The following is an 18,214-nucleotide window of genomic DNA, read 5'->3' as shown; positions in this document are numbered from 1 at the left end:
TTAGCCTATGGCCATTGAGACTTTATAGATTTTTTTTAAAAAATTGCAGGAAAATCAGTAAAAATGATGGAGGAAGGACATCTGAAAATTCATCCCCGCATAGAAGCAACAAAAACAACAACAAAACTGGCAAAAATGGTCAGAATCAACGTCTTCTGAACTCTGGGAATTTAACCAACATGCTGGCAGTAAATGGGGGAGCAAGTTATTCAAGGAAAACAAATTAATTTCTGTAAGAACAACGAGATCTGTGTTGCTTTAACTTGCCCTCGACCTTTGGTCTCCATGCCAGTGGTAGCCTTGAAAAACAGCCCACATCCCTGGTACCAGAACGAGCAGCATGGACTGGGAGGTCCTTCAAAGCCTCATTCCCAAAGAACTGTCATTGTTGTACATGTCTGGTGGTCCCCTGGAAGACCTCACTTGAAAGGCTTGCCTTTGACCTGACTGAGGGCTGTCTAGTGAGAAAAGCCTCTGCTCAGGTGGCATTTCTGGAAAACATTTTCAAGCAAATATTTTAACATGGCGGTGGCATGAGGCAATGGATAACAGTTTGGGGCAAAAAACAACCCAACCGCAAAGCTTTAAAAGAAAAGCTGAGGAATGAGATGTCCACAGACACTTTGCAATATTCCAATGTATTCCTGGGAAACTGGAAGACCACAAGACATATTCCTGGGCATCTAGGAGAATAACTGTTAGCATTAATAAATGACTTCAGCAAGGTTGTAGGATATAAGATCAATATTATTTCTACACACCAGCAATGAGTAATCAAAAAATGGAATTTAGAAAACAATTCCATGTGGAACAGCATCAAAACAAATATAATACTTAGGGAAAAATTTTACCAAGTAAGTGCAAGATTCACACTGAAAAGTACAAAACTGTTGAAAGAAATTGAAGAAGATCTAAATAAATATAAAGACATGCTGGATTCATGGACTGGAAGATAATCTTATTAAAATTTCACTACTTCCCAAATCGACCTATGGTTCCATTGCAATTCCTATCAAAATCCCAGCTGACATCTTTCCAGAAATTGCCAAGCTGTTTCTAAAATTCCTATGGCAATTCAAGGAAACAGAATAACCAAAACAATGTTGGTAAAGAACAAAGTGGGAGGACTCACACATCCTGGTTTCAAAACTCAGTTCAAAGCTACTGCAATCACAGTGTGGTACTGGAATAAGAACAGACATGTAAATCAATGGAACAGAATTGACAATATAGAAATAAACCCTCATATTTATGGTCTATTGATTTTCAACAAGGGTGCCAAAACAATTCAATGTGGAAAGAACAGTCTTTTCAAATGATGCTGGGACAACTGTACATCCACACACAAAATAATGAAGCTGGACTCCTACACTTCACACCGTATATGAAAATTAACTCCAAATGGATCAAATATCCAAATGTCAGAGCTAAGGCTATAAAACTCTTAGAAGAAAACACAGGAGTAAATCTTTATGACCTTGCTTTAGACAACAGTTTCTTAGATATGATACCAGAAGCACAAACAACCAAAGGAAAAATAGATGAATTGGATTTTATAAAAACTAAAAAGTTTGTGCTTCAAAGGACACTATCAAGAAAGTGAATAAACCTATGGAATGGGAGAAAATACTACAGGTGGGAAGAATAAGATGCAGTGGGGAGAAGAAAAGTATAGTAGTTGCTAGGTGTGACAATCTCAAAATTTTGAACTATTACAAATAAAACAGCCACCCTGAACCACCCCAAAGGGCAGACCCAAGTTATTTTTGCTTTTAGTGTTTATGCCTTTCTAAATCTGAGAAGCTGCCAGGATTCTAGTACATAGCAAAAAGTGAGGACAACACCCTCAAGTGTGTAAGCTTTTGTGTGTACATAGCTATGTAAAGGAAACCAATGCTAGCTGACTGGGGGAGCATTAGGGCGGCTCTGTGACCGCAGCTCAATTTGCCTTCATAGTGTGGACACACCTCCCGCACTGATATTCTCAACAATGGGGTAAATAATTCAATAGGGATAAGGCTTTGATTTTCCTCTTATTCTCTCTTCGTGCTTATGTTCTTGGTACAATATTGATGTACCACGGACAAGCCAGCATGTGAATGTGCTCTGTCTGCTTAAGTTATATAGCCTTTCTACATTGTAGAGTCCTTCAGTTTCTAAAATCATGGAGCTTGTATTGTTAGATCCAATGAAGTGACTAAAAGAATTTTTAAAAATAAGCCATCCGTCTGGACCTGCATAGGTGAATGAAGGAGAAACACTTTACAGTCAGAGAAAAAAAGCATACTTAACATTTAGGATTATCAACCACTGCCGGTTTTCCATAGTATATTTCATTCCTGATTTTATCTGAAAGAGATATGATTACTACCACCATTCAAAAAGTGGTACTTTATTAATAAGCTCTTGGCTCATCTTTGAGGTAGATTTCGGATTTAAAATAGACTACCACACTGCTAACTACTTCACCTGATATTTCTCAGTAACATAGAGGCTTCATTCAAGAAACCTACTGACTTATAATTACCTGACACCCGGTGATGAATCAAGGATTTGTGCGGCCTGAACCTCATCTACTTTGGGAAATCCTATCTAATAAAAACATGCAAAGTTATAAATAGAAAAATCGCTAGGACCCCTCTCAAGACCTTGGAAGGGACCTATGCAAGTGAGGAGCCCTGAAGCCTAAGGTTCATTGAATTCATGATAAGTCCACCTCAGCTGGGGCCCTTTTCCAAACTTATTTAATGCAGGCAACTTATAAACACCCCAGTAATATGTCATTATAGGTAGTAAAATGATTTAACTCGAGGGTGGCATCTTCCCTTGGTGGCTTGCCTTTGGTAAGAGATGCAATAAAGTTTATATCTCACCATGGCAAATGTATCCTGAAGCAAATTAGCTTTGTCTATTAGAAAGACTTAGTCCAAAACAAAGACTTACTATACTGTGACAATCTTTTGAAAGTAACTGTGAATGAGTTTTCGGAGTACAGTACTAATTTATTTACAACACCAGATAGTTCTGATTCTTTCACTACCTTTTTCTGTCATTTAAGAGGAGCACAAATTCCAAAGGAACATGTTGGTGCCTCTTCCATTACAAATCTTTTCTAACCTACCACCCGTTTTCTACTTCATCACACCCCTCCCTCACCTTGTTACCCTGCTGCATAGATGCTAGAATGGCTCTCATATATGTTTTCCCATCGACATCCATATTTCTCCTTCCAGTATGAAAGCTTCTTGGGGACAAACTCCCTGCCCTATGCGTCTTTGTATCCCCAGCACTTAGTACAGTGTTCACAGACAGTGGGCATGGCACTCAGTGAATGTTTTGGAATGAATTCGTTAATTTTTAAACTGTGATTTATTTATTTATTTCCACAATGTATTGTCCTGTGTTGCCTACATAACTCTAGTGAAACTCTGATTCTTATAAGGAACTCTTGGTGTTCTAGGATGTTTAGGAAAAGTGGTGAGTTTCAGACGTTGTACTGACGCTACTAAAACCTCCTGGTGAAGGGACCTCACGAGCCTGCTCTCCGGTGTGCTAACAAAAGAAAAACCGACCCTTGGTGCTCTCTCCCCAAGGTAGGCGTCAGCAAACTAACAAGGGAAAGGAAGGAGGCCGCTAAAGATAGGCATCTGCAGGAATTGTTAATCCAGCTCCAGACACAGCCTCAACACCTTCATTAACCCAAAATGTGGGAACTGTGTGAAACTGGATTTCTGAACCACAAGACAGGTAGGAGAGTCTTTTCCAAAGACAGGTGTAGAAGAGCTCTTTACCTTGAGTCTAAAATCGCCTTCGGGCCATTGAACGTACCCACTATTATTTCCTTGTGTCATGAGAAATAAGAGAAATTTTGAGCTGAAGGGGTGTAAAACCCACACTTCTTATTGAAGAGTAGTCAGCAAAGAAAATATATTGAATTAGGCCACAGCAAAGTCTTTTCTTTATATTTTTCACACTACAGCTGAACACAAACAACGTCTTTTTCCATACCTCAAAGGTTCCTATTGGCCACAGATAATTCACTTCAGCAATATATGCTTTTTTGAAAAATAATGTTCTGGGTGGCTGGGGAGAGCCCCGTGGTGGGTGTTCAGGAATTCTTTCTGCTTTACCATTTAAAAGAGCTAATGATGGTTGGGGAAGCACCCACACCCACTGAACCACACCCTGCTAAACTTAGTTCTCTGCAGCTCTGTGTTGCATACATTTTGAGCAGTTAGGAACTTTGCACATGAAAAGGAATCAAAGTGAAATTCAAAAGTGGAAGTGCCTGGACCATTCACATATTGGAGAGGCATCCGTGGGATTCCATGACAATGCTAATCTGAGTGTTTTGGTTCGGGGCCTTTAATTGACCATGCCAAAGATCAGTACTATGGAAAGCAGAGCCTTTCATATATATGAGTTAAACAAGTCTCTTGGCCTCTTTGTACCTTAGTTTCCTCATTTGAAAAAAAAAATAAATGGCTCTCAAGACATACTTTCCAGAATTCATACTGGGCTTACTTACACCCAGCTAACCAATAACTGCATGATTGTTTTTACACACAGTTGTTTACATGTATTCATCTTCTATTTCACTTACAACTTGTGTAAAAACTGCATTCCATGCCAGGCCTGAAACGTTCCAAAGCTCAGTTCTGGGAGTAAATTGCAACCAAGATTTCTACAAAAAAAGACACAAGCAAAAGAATTAGAAAAGTAGATACTCTTTCAGAACATTTATCCTTTGGCAATAATTCTAATTTATATATGATGAAACATAACATCACTACTCCCTCCATACACTAAAGAAATCTCACTGTGGGAGATATTATGATTTATACTTTCATGATTATATATGTGGTGCAGTAGATACAAAATACTAAATGCTCATTAAATACTTGTGTTAAGTCATCTTTATTTCTCTAGCTAGGCAGCACTATTGACACTTCGGGCTGGATAATTCTTTGCTGTGGGAGGCTCTCCTGTACACTGTTGGATGTTTAGTAGCATCTCTGGTCTCTGTCCACTAGATGCCAGTAGCATATACAGTTCTGACAAGCAAAACTGTCTCCAGACACTACCAAATGTCACCTGTGTGCAAAATCACCCTGGTTGAGAACCACTGCTCTTGATACTGGGTGATGTTGGATGCTCAGCATGATCCTGCTCTGTGCTGGAACTGTCACCTCGGGATACAATGGAGACTGAGCTACAACTTCCTTACGGAGCTCTGGAGGCTGAGATGGGGTCTTCTGCTGGACTGGAGAAGGTTCAACCTCTTTAGTGACCTGTGGATTTATGGGAAGTGCCAGAGCCAGAGATTTAACAGTGACATTGTACAAGTGTGACTGCTGAGCTTCATTTACCCCATGATGAACACATGGTCAAACTACAACCTCCTTAAGTGTCTCCAAGGGCCGGGCGCGGGCCTCCTGAGGACTTGAAGTTTCTAGTTCCTCAGGGGCCTCTGAAGGCTGAGATGGAGCCTCCTGCGGAAGTGGAGGTGGTTCTACCTCTTCAGTGGGCTCTGCATGCTGAGCCTGGGCCTCTGCCTGGGGTGAAAAAGATTCAACGTCCTCAGGGGTCTGTGGATGCTGAGCAGGGGCCTCTTGATGAGGTAAAGATTCAGCCTCCTCAGTGAGCTCTGGATGACGAGTTTGGGCCTCCTGCTGGGATTCAGACATTTCAGCTTCCTCATGGGGCTCTGGAGGTTCATCTGGGCTCCCCAGAAAATCCCTAGGTATGCTCTCCTCAGGATAAAAGGCCTCCATACTTGGATGTAAATAATCACCCTGCAACTGTTGTTCTAGACACTGAGTGTTTTTTTTCAAATTGGCCTATAGTTCCAACAACAACTTTGGCAAGCCGTCGATGCTGAACTAGATCTTTCTTCAGGTTTGGGGGTGAAACAATAAAGCTCATTGGTTTTGAGCTCTTACTACCTAGAGGTGGAACAAGTATTTCAAATGATTGGTGACCTTCAGCCTGATCTAGACCTATGTGTTTAGTCTTACTTTTGTGTCGAGGAGGCAGAACCAAGGGCTGATTCTGATCCCACTCTAGCACTGGAACCGCCTCTGGGAGCTTTTGATGTTGGATTTGCTCGTTATTCAGATACTGATGTGGAACAGCAAACTGATCTGGCCCTATAGGCAGCTCTACAACGGAATCCGTGTCCGGGTATGGAGCCTCAGTCTCACTCAACTCCTGATGAGGCAGGGCCAACATCTGGACTGGAGACGAGGACGTCAAGTAATTAAAGCCCCCGGCTTCTTCCAGGGGTGTAAGGGCAAGGGGCAATTTGGGAGGGCTGTCTGAGGTGTATGAAGACCAAGTCTCGGTCAGGCGCGGGGGTTAGGGGGTCACCTGGACGCGGCTCAGGGCCCACTCTGGAGGCTGAACTGCCTGGACTAGAAGCCACAGTCGTTGCCATGTGAGGAGGAGCCGTGGGGCGCAGCAGCGACACAGAGGCACAGCCAGGACATAACATGTGGCGGCTCCCAGGCACAGCGACCCAGGCCAGCGAGAAGCCAGAGCCACATCCTCCTTCAGAGCCGAACTGAACCGTTATGCCAGCGCTGCGACGTGAGGGTTCACCGTTAGCAACCGTTAGCAACCGCACGCCCCTCCCCCACCTAACGTCCCACCCGTTATTTATGACATCTGTAGTTACTCCACCTTTATTAGGCTCCCGCGGAGATCCAATGCACACCACCAGAGTGAGCCTTTTTCCCAGAGTCCCCAGGGCACAAGCCACCCTTCCCCTTGCAAAGGAGACAATTACCTCCTGCCGGGCCCCCTTCCCAACCCCGCCCTGCCCTCCCAGGCCCCAAACAATGAGGCGGGATTTGGGCTGCAGACCCCAGTGGCCCCAAACTCCAGCAGCCCAGGGGTGGAGGGGGGTTGGGAAGGATGCAGAGCTTCCCGAGGAAACCACAGGATGTGGCATTCTGGGAAATTCAAAAGTGCTAGTCCAGTTCTGACAATCTGAACTCTTCCTCCTCGAAGCTGAAGTCTGAGAGACATTCTTCCTCCCTTTGGCTACAGGGCTGACAAGAAAAGTAGCTGACCTGCAAAATGAGCACCAGTCAGGGTGGCGGGAGGGGAACACACCTTACAATTATTCTAAATTGTTGCCATTTCCTCCAAACTCTCAGTATTCACGTCTCATTATTAATTCACCACTCTGTCATCAGAGGTTACCACTGAATCAGTGATGACTCCAGAACTTCTGTAGGAGGGGTTTGGGGCAGGTGAGCAATTCATTCTGGGAAAGAGTGTCTAAAACCAAGCGAATGGCCCTTTATATTAGCATGGGAAAACTTCCCCCATCCCACCTTGTCTCAACAGAACCATTAATCTAGAAAAAACTACTGTGTCACTTTTCAGAGGTCTACCCTGTGTGCAGACATGGAGAAGACACTTAGAATGTTAAAGTCAGCATGTGAAGTAGTTTTCTCCAAATACTCTAACTAGCACCCAGTTTACTTTCTTCACAGTCCTTTTCATAATCTATTTAATTTTAGTCCTTTTTAATTGTCTGGTACACCTGTAACACCTAAACTCCAAGAGAGAAGGAGCTTCATCTTATTTCCAGTGCCTGGCACATAATGGTTTCTCAATGGAACTGATTCCAAGATTGGCCTCATTTAGGAATGGATCTGTTGTTACAATCAGTTTTCCGAAATCTTTACTATCAATATGGAGTCCTTTCCTCTCACATTTCACAGGAAGCTAGACTTCTTAATGTCCAAACATGGATACGTTTGAAGTTTCCTTGACTGATTTCAATTGAATTAAAATAATTATTTTGTACAGGAAAAACTTTCAAAATTTCTACATTTTTCAGAACATAACCACCTTTTCTTTCTCTACTTTCTTCCCTTCAAAACAAACTTTGCAACGTTGGGGTGAGTTAAATCATCAGAAAACTAGCCCCAAAATAAGCTCTCAATGACATGAAACACATTTTTTGCTCCTTTTTAATAAAAATCCTATATACAGTACATTAATGTTTTCTTTTAGAAGTTACGTTGACAACTTAATCCCTAATTCGAGGCATCCATATAATTGGTTTACAGAAAGGTGCTTCGGCAAAATATTTAACACAAGATATATATGAGATGCTGAGATCTGGGTAATATACCTTACTTGAAAGGCATGAATAGTTTTAAAACACTGTAGCATAATCACACTTAAGGCCATAGTTACTTTGTTCCCAAATCCCTGCAATTCTATTTGAGGGGAGTTCTAAAGGGCCTGTGTCTTCTCCTGTGTCCACAACTGTAGACGTACACTGATGGCCCTCAATCCTGCTCTCCAAACTTCAAATAACGGGCCAGAGACAAGGCTCGGGACTTGGGAAAGTCCTAGAAATTCCCTGCCTCAAAAGCAGTTTCAGAGTTTCACATTTTCCTAAGGAAGACAGAGCTGAGTAGACATGCCAAAGTCTTCCAAATCCTGCTGCTTGTTTTGAATTATGGCTACACTGGCTGTGTACCCCTTGAGTTTGTATCTCCACATACACATACTTGAATTAAATCCTGTAGTTCCTCTTTGGTTCTAGCATCTGTGACCTCTTCACAGAGTCTATATGCCACGGCTGTTTTACCAATTTCTGAGATAAAGTTAACAAGGATCAATGCAGAAGTTTTCTTGCTCTAAAACTTCCTGTATACAATGGTAGCACCCAATAATTAGACATTCTTTTGATTTCTAAAAGCAGAAAATAAGAGCATTTTCCTAGAAGTTCCCTCATCTGACACTCCAGTTTTTATCATAATTAGTTGTGAAAAAATATATAAGAAGTATCAACTTTGGTTCAAAAACCTTTATGATCTTAGAAATAAGAACTAAGGAATAATGACATAGAAATTAAAAGCTGTGGAAACAAAAATGTTCAATCACAATACAATGAAATAGGAAGGCATTAGGTGGGGGTCAAAATGAGTTCAAACCTGGAGAGATACCACTGGACTATAATAGATACTTCATATTAGAAGCAAGGCCAGGGCCTACTCCTTGGGACCAAACTTCTACCAGATACAATGAACAAAGCTTTGGAGACAGAGACAGAGAGAGACAGCATTTGAACACTCTACTGGCAGAAACTAGCCCATGTACCTTTTGGACAATACAGCTTTCCTCAAGGCAAGCTAGAGCCACCAGGCTTTTTGGTCTAAGGAGTTTGGAGTACATATAAGGAATACCTTGGCATATTAGGGACAAACAACCCAGACATTTAGTTTCGTTCTTAAAGGTTGTTACCCAGAGTTGACAGCTGATGGAGATTCTGCCTGATGACCAGGGAAGTCAAACTTCACTGGAAGGACTGCCCAGGCTGGAAGGCCAAGACCAATCCAGGGTCAACTCTTACAAGCAAATAAGGTCTCTGACAACTTTGCTCGGATTTTCTCTAAGCCTGCAGGGCTGTGAAGCAGGGGAGCAATTCTGTTCCGGGAATCTACTCATCATAAAGTTTCCTTTGGGCACAGCCTGTGACATTCTCACCACTGTATAACTCGATAGGGAACACAATCAACACTATTCAATAGCATGACCACTTTCAAGGCTCACAAAAACGTAGCCAATTATTATATAAGAATCATATTCACCCAATATATCAGAAATGAAAACTGAAATTAAACTGATTTCAAAAACATCATCTAATAAACTCTTCAACAAGAAAAAAACGATAATAATAATAGTCAATATATTTTCTCTGCTTACTATGTTTCAGGCATAGTTCTAAGCTTTTTACATTCATCATCTCATTTACTCTTACAATAGCCTCCATTAGGTGATAAGCTGTATTACTAGTCCTATTTGCAGATAAAGAAATTGCAGCTTAGAGATATTAAATACCTTCCAATGCCTCTGGCTAGAAAAGCCTAAAATTGCAACAACAACGACAACAACAAAATCTAAGAGACGAAGTTAGGACTCAAACGCAGGTGCCCAAGGCTTATCATCACTGCACTATTCTGGAAGATAAGCAAGCAATTGGGGAAGAACGGGATCAAACGCTTTCTGTAGGAACTGTGGCAAGTCACTCTACATCTAAACACTGGGGACAATAATATTTGCTGTCATTTTTCTCATAAATGCCACAAAGAACAAATTTAAGACTGCTGCTGTGAAAGCACCTGGTGAATGAAAGAATATGTAATGTTTTCGCTAACCATTATTTTCATCCAATTAACTTTTCAAGTAACTTTACTTGCTCACTGAAACTGAAGTACTTCAAGGACAATCAAAAAGGTCTTACCTAAAGCCACAATCAGCAGTTTCTGGAATGCATCTGTCATAGCCTTCTGAATAGCAAGCTTCTGGGTTACCTTCCTTTCCATAAGGAATGATAATGACCCTAAATCCAACCAAAACAGATGAATGTAAAATGCCTGTCTGCATAACTGATTTCTAGGTTATGTGTGTAAAACTAAAAATGCATCTGTGATTCTTAGATCATTATCTTAGTGATTAAGGGCAGGCACAACACTGGGGTACGGGTGAATGTCTCTGTTGTAGGTATACCCTGGCATGGCACATTTTGACTGCTATTCTGGAAGTTCCTAAAACACTCGATGGGAAATGCAAACCAAGAACGTGCACAAATCTCATACTACTCACAGATTTCAAATGGACAAGCTGAGGCTGCACTGCTACAGACCCTGCTCTCCTGTGCGTAAAGGGCTGGATTCATACAGTGACATAGATTTGGCGGTAGTGCAGATGATCTGGCCTCTCCTCAACCATCACCCACTCAGGTGGATGGTGGAGCCTCCTCCACTCCATTCACTAACAGCTCTGCCTCTGAGTTAAAACCCTAAGCCCAAGTGCCATGGATTCTAGGAAAAAACTCAGTACCAATTGGAATCCCCTTTCTAGGGATCTACATTAACTTTTTCTGCTCAGGCCCTTCTATAGGAGGCAAAGGACTGAATATTTACACAAGGGTTTATTTCAATCTTTAGACAATGATTTTCTTGGGATAACTGAAGGCCAGAAGACATCTGTATTTGAAGGAATATTTTAGCACATAACAAATTATTAACAACAACCACAACAAAAACTAACTAATTTTCCTTCCTCCTAAGCTTCTTGGCAGGCGGTCAGTTCTCAAATTCTAAAGTTTAAGGTGCTGTCAGGTATTGCCTAAGATAAAAACCTATATTGTCAGGCAGAAAAAATCTGCCCAGGGCTTTAGTGGCTTAGAAAAGCGATGATGTGTCTGAAAAGGTGAGTTTCAGAAAGAAAGGAAAAAAGAGAAATCCCACTCCCTCACCTCCCCACACACAAACATACTGGAAAACAGACCTTCCTCCAACTTATGCAAAGGTTCCTCAGCCATGACAACTCCGGGACTCCTGCACTCATGGGAGGGCAACACCACCTCTAAAGCACAGAAGAACTTCAGGCTTTGCTTCTGAATTCGTGTCACAATAGCTTCATTTTCCCTTTCTTCAAGGTTAGAAAGATCCTGAAGCTGTTAGGATTATGAATTAAAGGCTAGGCTTCAAAATATCCTGTTGTTAGAAATAAAAACGAAACTCCAGCAATCCCAGGTAATAGTTTAGGTATGCAATAGCTTCAAAATCAAGTTGGGACTTGCAAATGAATGACTAGATATGGACAACTATTTTTTATCATATACCATACAAATACTGGCGAAAATTATGGACACCGCCATCCAAGTCATTGAGATTATCACTAATTCTAGGTGGCAGGCCAATGCTCACATACTTCCATGTGGAAGGCTCTCACATCTCCTCCCCATAGCCCTGTTCTATTCTTCTCTCTAAAGTCTAGGAGTTCAATGTTGAAAGGAGTCTGGTTAGTCAAAGAAAATCTACAGACTTCACTTTGATGATCCTTTTTGACCACCCATTGAAACCAAAGTAGTGATTTGCCAATTCTTGGCATCTGGAGCTGTTTAGGGCCAGCGTATTATGTTGAACCGCCTTATGTCTGGTGCCAAGACGAACCTAAAGACATAAAAGTCCTAAAAATATCACAATCCTACATAGAGACTTGTTTTGGATATACCTGAGATTTATCAATACCAATTTCCTAGAGTGGTTGTGAAGATTAAGTAGGACATTTTAAGCAATGAGCTCACAGTCAGCCCTAAATAAATGTTATTTATTATTTTTAAGTCAGTACTTTTCTGCATCATTTCCAGGGCCCCTGATTAACCGGAAGGTTCCCTGACCTCTGGTGGTGAAAGTGATGATGAAAGCAACCAAGGAAGCCCAGCAGAAGCCTATCATGGGGCTGGGGGTAAGCAAAGGAAGTGAACTGTTTTACTCGTCTCATCCTGTAGCTCCTGCTTGACAATATGACCTGAAGAGGAGGTAAGATGGACCTGCCACTGAATCAGGACCTTAATCTGTAGCACCCCCTCCCCAAGTTACTAACCCCTGTTAGAAGAGGGAATACCTATACCTCTATAAATGTAAATAAAGCAACCAAAAGAAGTAGGGGTTCATCTGCATGAACAAGCTTCTTGGAGAGTGCAAATATCGCCAGTCTTAACTCTCTAAATAACTTACATATTACTGTGGATTTTTTACATCACTAGTTCTTTCTTAAATATCTATTTCCACTTTGAACAGGGTGTAGTATATAAATATAGTCATAAAAATTCAAATAATACAAAGGAAGTCAAAGCATTGTTAATTCTTTATTGATTGGTTTGTGCATCTTCCTCTGTCACTAGTTTATGAGCTCCTTAAGTGCTTGAAGGAACCATAACAAGGAACCATTCTTTCCTTGTTACCAGAAGCAAGCATAGATCTTGGCATATAATAGAGGAGTGATGGTCTGTTGACTGAGTGAATGAACGAGTACATAAGAAAATGAAGTTACTTTCTCCAACTGAAGCTGCCTGCTGGGAAGGAGAAATGAAGACTAATTTTTAAATGTTGAGTGTCGCATGAGAGGCTAGGCCCTGTACGGTGGGCCATAATGGAGCTGTCCTGGACAATTAGGAAGCTTCAGAAGGGCTCTGAGCCCCTGGTAGTAGAGACAGTTGACATCTGGGATAACCTTGCCACAGTTCTTGCTGGCAAACATTTCCCTTCGTGCTACTGAGAAAAACTCAGATACATTAGGCCTTTCCTTCATTTTATTTTAAGATGTTATTCACTTTTCTGTGTTTATAAAAATACAGGGGGAAAAAGATAAGAATTATGTATACATGCCAATGAATAAAGGAACACATAATTGGAACTTCCCTGCTGGTGCAGTGGTTCAGACTCTGTGCTCCCAATGCAGGGAGCCCGGGTTCGATCCCTGGTCAGGGAACTAGGTCTCACATGCATGCTGCAACTAAGAGTTCACATGCCACAGTTAAGGAACCTGCGAGCCGCAACTAAAGGAGCCTGCCTGCTGCAACTGGGGAGCCCTTGAGCCGCAACTAAGGAGCCAACCTGCTGCAACTAAGACCCGGTGCAACCAAATAAATAAATAATTAAAATTTACAAAGAACACATAATTAAAGGAGGTAATAATATCGGGGGTGTGGGTAGTAAACTAAGGCTCTGCATTAACAAAAGAAATCTAGGGCTTCCCTGGTGGCACGGTGTTTGAGAGTCCGCCTGCCGATGCAGGGGACACGGGTTTGTGTCCCGGTTCAGGGAGATCCCACATGCCGCAGAGTGGCTGGGCCCATGAGCCATGGCTGCTGTGCCTGCGCGTCCGGAGTCTGTGCTGCGCAACGGGAGAGGCCACAACAGTGAGAGGCCCGCGTACCGCAAAAAAAAAAAAAAAAACCAGAAGGTGCAAAACTGTTTCCTATCCCAGGCTCCTATCTTCCGTCTTACAATACTGTAACTGACACTTCAGAGAATCAAAGTCCACACCGTGTAGGATTTTTCCCACCAGTACAAAACACTGGCTCAAGGGCAAGTTCGAACTGGCTATTAATTCAGTTCAGCAAACATTTCCTGAGGCCAGGCCCTGTGTTAGCAGCACTAAACGCAAAGAGGAAGCATGCCATCACTGCTTTCAAGAAACTCAGATTCTAGCAAGACAGGCAAAGCACAAATGAAAAATAGCAAGAAATACCTTCCATCTGCCGAAAGGCATGAGCTGCCCTCAAAAGAACACAAGTTCACTGTGCAGAGATGATAGGGAGAGCACAGGGGAGTTTATCAGAGAGAATGCACAAGAAGTCACCAAGACAAGAAAAAGCACATGATACACTCCAGGTGTGTCAGAGAAAGTGGGAAAGGAGCTAAGAATGCCCTCCAATGCCACAAGAAGTGAGGGCTTTATTCCATAGCAATGGAGCATGATGGGAGGTGTTTAAATAAAGGAGGAACCTATCGGGCAGTGCAGTGGTTGGGACTCCGCGCTTCCTCCACGGCGGAAAGGGGCGGGGAGAGGGTTTGATCCCTGGTCGGGGAACTAAGATCCCGCAGGCGGCATGGTGTGGTCAAAAAAAAAAAAAAAAAAAAAAAAAGGAACCTATCATGTAGAAGTCCGGTGAACAACTGGTGATAAGCAGGCATTGCCATTAATAACAAACCACTAAGCAGTCCAAGTAATAGAGATTGAGAATTCAAGCGCAGCCTCTCCTGAGCTATACCACTCATAATGCAGGGAGCAGCAATCCTGGGCAAAGAAGACCTAAGATCCTCTGACCTGACAGTCACAACATTGCTCCGGCGGACCACGCTTGCAGACCTCCCACCACCATCTCTGTTGGTTCCGAGACTGCTCTTCTTGCCTCTTCCCACCCTCGCTCACTCTCCCCACTTTCTACCTCACCAAACGGCCCCAAGGTACAGGTCTCCTCCATCCTTCCAAAGCTCAATTTATGCCACTTCGCTTTTAAGAAAGACCCACGTTAGCGCCTGTTTTCCCAACCAAAAGAAATCCAAAGAGGTATCTATTTTCACAAAAAAGGGGGGAAAATGAGAACAGTGCCCGGCACGTGTTGTGCAGCAGCCCGTACAGAGGCAATTCGCACTGTGCGCTGCAAAAGCGGGTGCAAGGGGCACCACCCAGCTCCTTCCTGGGAACCACACTCAGCACCTCAGCATCAAGCCACCATAGCTTTGAACTGTCACTGAGCTTCTGTACTTTAGCTCAATTTATTTTGTGCATCCGTTAGCAAGATGTGTCCTATGGTCACTGCTTCTTCGCTTTACGCCACTTCGGCTTATGAAAGGTTTCATGGGAACGCTCTGCTTTCAGTCATTGGGGGAAACCCATACTTATTGTCCTCCCGCCTCCCTCCAGCCTACGCATCCACTCTCGGCCTGGCCTTTCCAGCTTTGAGAAGACAACCTGGCTCCGCCCTCTACCGCCTATATACTGCAGTGAAAGATGAGGGGAGAAGCTGACAGGCAGACAAAAGGCAGCAGCAGTGAGTGAGGCCTGACGACAGACAACGGAAGAGTTCCAGGCCCCTTCAACTTTTGAGATGCTTGGTATAATAAAAAATGTAGAAACACCTAAGGGATGGGATGAGAAAGAGCTCAAAATGGACTTCAGTATTTGTTAGCATTTGTTAAATATGGGTGGTACATACATGGGGTACAATGTAATATTCTCCACTTTTCTCAGTATGAAATTTTTAATTAAAAAAATACCAAAACACGGTTTTAAAAATTACAGGATATTTAAAATGTTTATACATTTGACAAGTTAATACAACACAAAAAATGAAATCTAATTGTGTAATTCACAAGGTAATCCAACAAATATTTAGAGTATTGTATCCTCAGGCATTACATGGCCTCCCTTTAAACTTCCTCAGCTCTCCCTCAGTGGGCTATAATTCCCAGTTTACTTTAAGGGAACTTCAATATTTAAGTTATGGTTGCTGTTTATGTCCCTTATACAAACATGCATTCATTTGGGGAAATCAATTATCAAACAAACATCAAAAGTAATCATTTCTACATTACTAATGTGACTTTGCCCGTTAGAGATCAGAATGGCATTACAAGATCATCAGTCACTCATTCTATAGGCCAGAGTTGATGCTATTGACATTTTGGGCTGAACAATTCTTTGTTGCGGAAGGCTGTCCTGTGCTTCATAAATGTTTCAGCAGCATCCTGGCCTCTGACCACTAGGTGCCAGGAGCACGTCTCCTGACTTACGACAACTAAAGATGTCTGTCTCCAGACATCAGCAAATGTCCCCTGGGGGGCAAAATCATTCCTGGTTGACACCTACTGATCTAAACAAGCATAGAGTGTTTGCTTGCCAAATAACAGCAACAGAAGATGGATAAATCCATGGATTCCAAAGGTCCTAGAATTAGCAAATCTTCTCTATAAAACTCCTAGCCCACATCTAGAAAATATTACAAAAAGAAGCAAAATGAAAAGAAAAACTAACAACACATGAGCTAAAATCTTTACTAGGGACAGAACACAGCATAGTGATCCAAAGCACAGGCTTGGAGCCAGAGGACTTACATTCAGAACTCACCAGCTGTCACTCACCAACTGTGTCACTCACCAGCTGTGTGACCTGGAGCAAATGACTTAGCCTCAAGTATCTCAACTTGCTCACCTCTAAAATGGCAAGGAGACAACTAATACCTACCTCCTATGGTTATTTATTTTCACTTAAGAATTAAGCGAAATAATACGTGTAAAGTGCTTAAAAGAATGCCTGGCATACAGTGAGTGCTCAGTAAGTGTTAGCTATTGTTATTTCACTAAAATTCCATATTTTCAATTTATACAAAGTGGAAATCACTTTACAGATTTCAACATACAACACTCTAGTTTTAGAAAATAAAATATCATGCTATGTAACTACTTTATCTACTTGACAGAGGAATTATTTTCACCCATTTTCACCATCTCGGTAAAATAATAATGGTTATGATTATGCAATCATAAGAATGATTATGCTCTCCAATAGCCATTGGAGAAACAAGTGTACTTGTACATCACTGACAAACACAAGCTAACCCCTAAAACTGGCTCTGAGGGGAGATCACAAAGCCTACCATCAACATTAATCACCAAACATATTAGCCAGGGATATCTCAATAAAAGTAACACAGAAGTAGAGATTAGGGACAGAATTACTAACTCCGGGAGCTATGGGGGGAAGTGACTTAATTTCAAGAGTTAATGTCTCTGATATGTAGGCTCAGGTGCCCACCTCAGCTCTGGATATGAAGATGCCTACCACAATTAATCAGGTCCCAACAGTTCATTTCTAACTGCGGTCTCCCTGAACCTCACTGCGGGTACTTCTGTAGCGTAGCTCTCCATACAAGGCAGGTCTCTGGTAACTGCCTTCTCTGGTTCTTCAGAAAACAGCATGACCTGGCTACACATACTCCTGAAGAAGTTCAAGCGTCTTCTGGAAAAACATAAAATAGAAACTGCCAGCCGAAGTCAAAGTGAGACAATGTCTCAAGCCACACTAAAATGGACTATAAAAAATACAGAGATCTAGAAACTACCTCTAAACGACGCCAGCACCAGACACACCTCACCATGTAGCCAACACTCTTGGCCAGGATACACGGATACACCCGTGTCTACAGCATGCAACCCTGCCATGTAGCGGACAGACACTGACCAAGCTGGGTCTTGTACAGCCTCTGCCACGGGGACAGAAAGGCCCGGAGAAGGGCGCTGAGTCGCTTAAACCCACCAGTGTGGGAAGAAGCACCACGTCCACCCATTGAGAAGGCCACCCCTATTTGCCTTGACTCTTTCTCTTCCTGTTAAACATTATCCGACTTTCACCAAAAGAATACACAACACTAACTTTCTGCAAACTCCTGACCCTGTGGGGAACGGCATTCCTGAGACAAAAAAGCTGGAATCAGTAACCAAGGTTCTAATTCAAATCCGGTCTAATTCAAATCCATTAACCCCTGTGATCCGTTGCCGATCTACAAAAAGAGCCTAACAGCACATTAGTCGTTTGACCAGCCAGCGTCCAGCCCTTTTTCTGGTAATAAAAGCCCACAAAGTCCCTCAGAGTAGGTACCTCTCCCCGCCTCTCAGTCAGCGTGGCTCCGGTGGGCTCGACTCCGCCAAAGAGCCACGGGTGACACGTGACCAGAACTGGCCAATCCCAGTCTCACAGCCTCAAACAGCGATTGGCTCCAGGTCAGACATGTGACCCCATAAGAGCCAATGAGACATCATGAGACTTTTGCTGAGGCTTCTGGGAAAGAGACAGGCGCTCTTTCCGGCTGAATCTAAACGCTGACAGGCTA

At 42.5% G+C, this 18,214-nt stretch overlaps 1 protein-coding gene across 1 annotated transcript in view; it reads right to left on the bottom strand.

Moving 5' to 3' along the window:
• Positions 1-6,784: 6,784 nt before the first annotated feature.
• Positions 6,785-18,214, bottom strand: part of LOC309793377 (RAD52 motif-containing protein 1-like) — a gene marked incomplete at its 5' end in the record, with an annotated part of 28,174 nt that continues 16,744 nt past the window's right edge. The window contains 5 exons of the mRNA XM_082603847.1: positions 6,785-7,073; positions 8,535-8,620; positions 10,271-10,369; positions 11,320-11,488; positions 11,865-11,987. Coding sequence (XP_082459973.1) covers positions 6,972-7,073; positions 8,535-8,620; positions 10,271-10,369; positions 11,320-11,488; positions 11,865-11,987 — 579 coding nt within the window. The 3' untranslated portion in view covers positions 6,785-6,971. The remainder of the gene's footprint in view (positions 7,074-8,534; positions 8,621-10,270; positions 10,370-11,319; positions 11,489-11,864; positions 11,988-18,214) is intronic.

This window comes from Mesoplodon mirus (genome assembly GCF_964341445.2).
Source record: "Mesoplodon mirus genome assembly, chromosome: 18".
Classification (NCBI taxonomy): Eukaryota; Metazoa; Chordata; class Mammalia; order Artiodactyla; family Ziphiidae; genus Mesoplodon; species Mesoplodon mirus.
Note: the sequence above shows the minus strand (reverse complement) of the source record. Positions and strands in the feature narration are given on the sequence as shown.